At 54.7% G+C, this 616-nt stretch overlaps 1 protein-coding gene across 1 annotated transcript; it reads right to left on the bottom strand.

The window, feature by feature from the left end:
- Window positions 1–4: 4 nt before the first annotated feature.
- LOC117799159 (adenylate kinase 2, mitochondrial) lies at window positions 5–610 on the bottom strand. Its single transcript, XM_034651618.1, has one exon. The coding sequence runs from the start codon at window positions 560–562 to the stop codon at window positions 5–7; it is 558 nt and encodes a 185-aa protein (XP_034507509.1). The 5' UTR covers window positions 563–610.
- Window positions 611–616: the final 6 nt, after the last annotated feature.

Here is a 616-nt window from a genome sequence, read left to right as displayed (position 1 = left end):
GCACTCAGGTTGATTTGACTTTGGAGAAGGCTGCCAGGATGCTGGCAAACACTACATCCGGGGCCTGGGAGGCATCCACAGCAGTGTGGATGCCGTGTCTGCTGTAGTACTCCACCAGCGGCGTGGTCATCGTGTGGTAGGCGTTGAGGCGCGACTTCAAAGTCATCTCGTTATCATCTGAACGGCGAATTAAGGGCTCCCCGGTGACATCATCCTTCATTGGCTCCCGCGGAGGGTTGAACTCTTCATGGTAAGATCGCCCGCTTGGGCTGTGAATGAGCCGTCCACAGATACGCCGGACAAGAAGAGAGTCTTCCACTTTGAACTCAATCACAGAATCCAGCTTCTCTTTCCTCTTCTCCAAGAGTTCGTCCAACATCTCAGCCTGCTTGACTGTGCGCGGGAAGCCATCCAGCAAAAAGCCTTTGCTACAAGGAGGCGTGTCCAGATTATTCTCAATCAGCTCCACCACCATCGCGTCGCTCACCAGGTTCCCAGCATCCATGGTGGCCTTTAATCTCTGCCCGAGCTCAGAGCCAGTGGCCACCATGGCCCTGAGCATATCTCCAGTGGCTAGATGGCAAACACAGTACTTCTCTGCAAGCTTCGGAGCCTG

This window comes from Ailuropoda melanoleuca, unplaced genomic scaffold (assembly GCF_002007445.2).
Source record: "Ailuropoda melanoleuca isolate Jingjing unplaced genomic scaffold, ASM200744v2 unplaced-scaffold43951, whole genome shotgun sequence".
NCBI lineage: Eukaryota > Metazoa > Chordata > Mammalia > Carnivora > Ursidae > Ailuropoda > Ailuropoda melanoleuca.
This window is presented reverse-complemented; position numbering and strand designations above follow the sequence as displayed.